Source organism: Myotis davidii, unplaced genomic scaffold, assembly GCF_000327345.1.
Source record: "Myotis davidii unplaced genomic scaffold, ASM32734v1 scaffold826, whole genome shotgun sequence".
In the NCBI taxonomy this organism is placed as follows: Eukaryota; Metazoa; Chordata; class Mammalia; order Chiroptera; family Vespertilionidae; genus Myotis; species Myotis davidii.
The window spans coordinates 20,863-23,922 of record NW_006297142.1 but is presented as its reverse complement, the minus strand read 5'-3'; the positions used below and the strand labels follow the sequence as shown (position 1 = coordinate 23,922).

Genomic DNA, 3,060 nt, shown 5'->3' with positions numbered 1-3,060 from the left:
CCAGGGGCTTCGCAAACCTGTAACCCCGCTGTTTCGGACTCTGCCCTTTTCTCCTGAGGTCATGTTACATGAGCTCTCAGCATCCACTGTTCGCAAACACGGCTGTGAGGGGTGGCGGAGGCGGTGGGGCAGCCACAATCCTTCTCTCACCCCCAGCAGCGGTCGCCAACCAGTGGTCCGCGGAGCGCAGCTTGTCCCTGAGGTCTGAAAGGTTGGCGACCGCCAAGTCCTACAGCATCTCTCACTTCTGGGGCCGCCTCTACCCGGCTGCAGCCGGCGGTTCTGGAGGAAACTGTCAATCACCATCCACAGCGCGGGGGCCGGGTGGCCAAGTGGAGCCCAGCATAGTGCCCCATGCCCTGGCCACATGATTGGTCCAGGGCTGGACACATGTCGTGAGGTGGACCCATCGGACCCCTCCCTGAGGCTCTGCTCATTTCCAAGCCTTAAGGATGTCAAGGGCTGGGGCAGGGGCGGCAGCGCCCTTCGCCTGGAGGAGGCTGCGGAGAGAAAGCTGGCAGGAGAAGAGCATCAGAGATGGCGGGAGGGACAGAGGCCGGGGGTCGGGGGAGGGAGCTGGTGGGTGTTGATTTCTTGGGCGCAGCCACCAAGCTCCGCGGACCTGCTGTGGTGCCGCATCCTGGGCCGGCGTCCTTCCAGTGAGTGTCCTTTCCGACTCAGCAGCTGGAGTGGTCCCCGCCCTGGTGGTCTGGACCGGATTCCAGAGCCCTGCCCGACTGACGCACGACCCAGGCCCAAGCAGAGGCACCACTCGTATTAGCACCATTGAAATGAGGCCGTTTATTAAAAGTCAATATGTTAAAAAAACCAATGTTTTTATGACTTTTTAGAGGGAGAGAGAGAGAAGCATCAATGAGAGAGAAACATCGATGGACTGCCCATTGCCTGCCCCCTCCTGGGGATCGAGCCTGCAACTCCCGGGGCATGTGCCCTGACCAGGAATCAAACCAGTGACCTCTGAGTGCACGGGACGAGGCTCAATCCATTGAGAATAGGGCTCGGCAACGCAGGGAGTGATGGCCTGTGAAAGGAGCTGCTGGAATCGATTTCCCTGGAATCGTCCCCTTCTCTGGGTGGGGACCCAGGGAGCCCCGGCGGCCTCCTGGAGCAGCGCCCACGTCTACGCCACCGCAGGGGCCAAGCCGATCCTGTTGTTGGCGCGATCGAAGACGGTGAAATAGAGTCGCAGGAACACATCCCCCAGGACCCAGAGGCTGGAGCTGCCTGAGGTGTCGATGTCCACGTTGCTGAAGCAGATGCCAGTCTGCTCCTGGAGGGGAAGGACATGCAGCCCTCAGCCGTGCCCTCGCTGCCCGCCACCCCATGGCACAGCTCCCGGGTGCCTTCAGGGCTTAGAGCAGCGGTTCTCAACCTGTGGGTCGCGACCCCTTTGGTGGTTGCACGACCCTTTCACAGGGGTCGCCTAAGACCATCCTGCATATCAGATATTTACATTACGATTCATCACAGTAGCAACATGACAGCTATGAAGTAGCAACGGAAATAATTTGATGGTTGGGTCACAACATGAGGAACTGTATTTAAAGGGCCAGAAGGTTGAGAACCACTGGCTTAGCGGCTTCCAGTTGCTCTCTCCGTGGCTGCCCCACGCCCTCTCGGCACAGCCGTGGGGACCGGCGCTGCTCGAGCCCGGTCACTGTGCAGCTTTATTCATGTCAGCGTCTAACCGCCCTGCAAAGGGGGGGCTGGGTACCCCGTTTCACAGCCAGGGAATTGGGGCTTAGCGGGGGGCGTTTGCACCCCAGGACTAGGGTGACTTTATGGTTTATCACACAAATCAGGACACTTCGAGATGGGAAGGGAATACAGCCCATGATTACGGGGGGCCACTGGGGCAGTCCCCAGCCAGCCCTACGGTCCCTGCCCTTTGCCTGTCTCCCGGGTTACCGCCTATGTTCCAGCCCAGCGGTCAGAGCGCCCCCTTGACCTGACGCTGCCTGAGGGCGAGGCCCTTAGCGCGCTCTCCTGGACCCGGCACCAGCACTGAGCCGGCACAGGCGGCTGCTCCGCATTTTTCCGTGGCTGATGGATGCCCCAGACACCCTGCTATCAAGAGGCTTGTGCTGTGGGAGGCGCCCTCCCAGCCAGGGCTGCTGGCCAGCATCCGCAATGGCACGGTCCTGCCTCCAGGGGCCTCTCTGAGCCCTGGCCCCACAGGTCCCTCCAGCCCCAGATCTGAGAGCCAGCCCCCAGGGTAGCCCCTCACCCTCCGGATGTAGGCGCTGGCTGGCACTGGGTACGCGATGCCGTTGATGGTGAAGACGATGTCAGGCAGGCTCTGGACGGCCTCGCAGCTGACGATGTACTGTGTGAGAGAGAGGGAGGGGGTCGGCCCCACGGGTCCTTCTGTGTGTGGGGGGCCCGGGGTGGCCCCGGGGCGTGACCCCTCACCTCGCCGGTGCTGGTGGTCCGGGCGTTGATGCTCTTCAGAATGTTGAGGACGGGGGAGAGTGGGCCAATCACCAGCGAGGTCCCGGTGTCCATGATGGCCTGGCAGCCGCCGGGACAGGCCACGACCGTCCCGTTCATGGAGATGCTGAGGGACAAAGCAGGCACCAGGGTCACCCGTGGCCTCTCCCCCGCGGCCCTCCCAGCTGCCTGCAGAACAGCCTGCAGCTCCTGCCGTCCTGTCTCCCTGTATCCGGCCACACCGACCTTCCTGGACGGACTTCCTCTCAGGTCTTGAATGCATTGTGCTCTCGGTGCCTCAGGGCCTTGGCACATCCCGCTCCGTGTGTCCCCCTGGGCTCCTCCTCTCCCGTCCCTGACAGCCTGTACGTCACTCAGACCTCGCACCTCATCAGATAGGCCTGTGCTGATGTTCAAGCTTAACACCCCGTGCCTTTGTGATGGCGATGACCTGGTGCAGCCACAGGAAGTAAAGCCCTGGCCCGGCCGGCGGCTCAGTGGCTGAACGTGGACCTACGAACCAGGAAGTCATGGTTCATTCCCGGGCGGGCCAAATGCCTGGGTTTGAGCTCAGTCCCCAGTAGAGGGCGGGCAGGGGCAGCCGATCCA

General features: G+C 62.1%; 1 protein-coding gene across 1 annotated transcript; it reads right to left on the bottom strand.

The window, feature by feature from the left end:
• Positions 1-1,117: 1,117 nt before the first annotated feature.
• On the bottom strand, positions 1,118-2,766 carry LOC102770896 (pepsin F-like). The gene is made up of 3 exons (XM_015569806.1): positions 2,434-2,766; positions 2,249-2,347; positions 1,118-1,291 (listed from the first exon to the last, which is right to left on the bottom strand). The coding sequence occupies exons 1-3, from the start codon at positions 2,764-2,766 to the stop codon at positions 1,142-1,144; spliced, it is 582 nt and encodes a 193-aa protein (XP_015425292.1). The 3' UTR covers positions 1,118-1,141.
• Between the last annotated feature and the right edge of the window lie 294 nt (positions 2,767-3,060).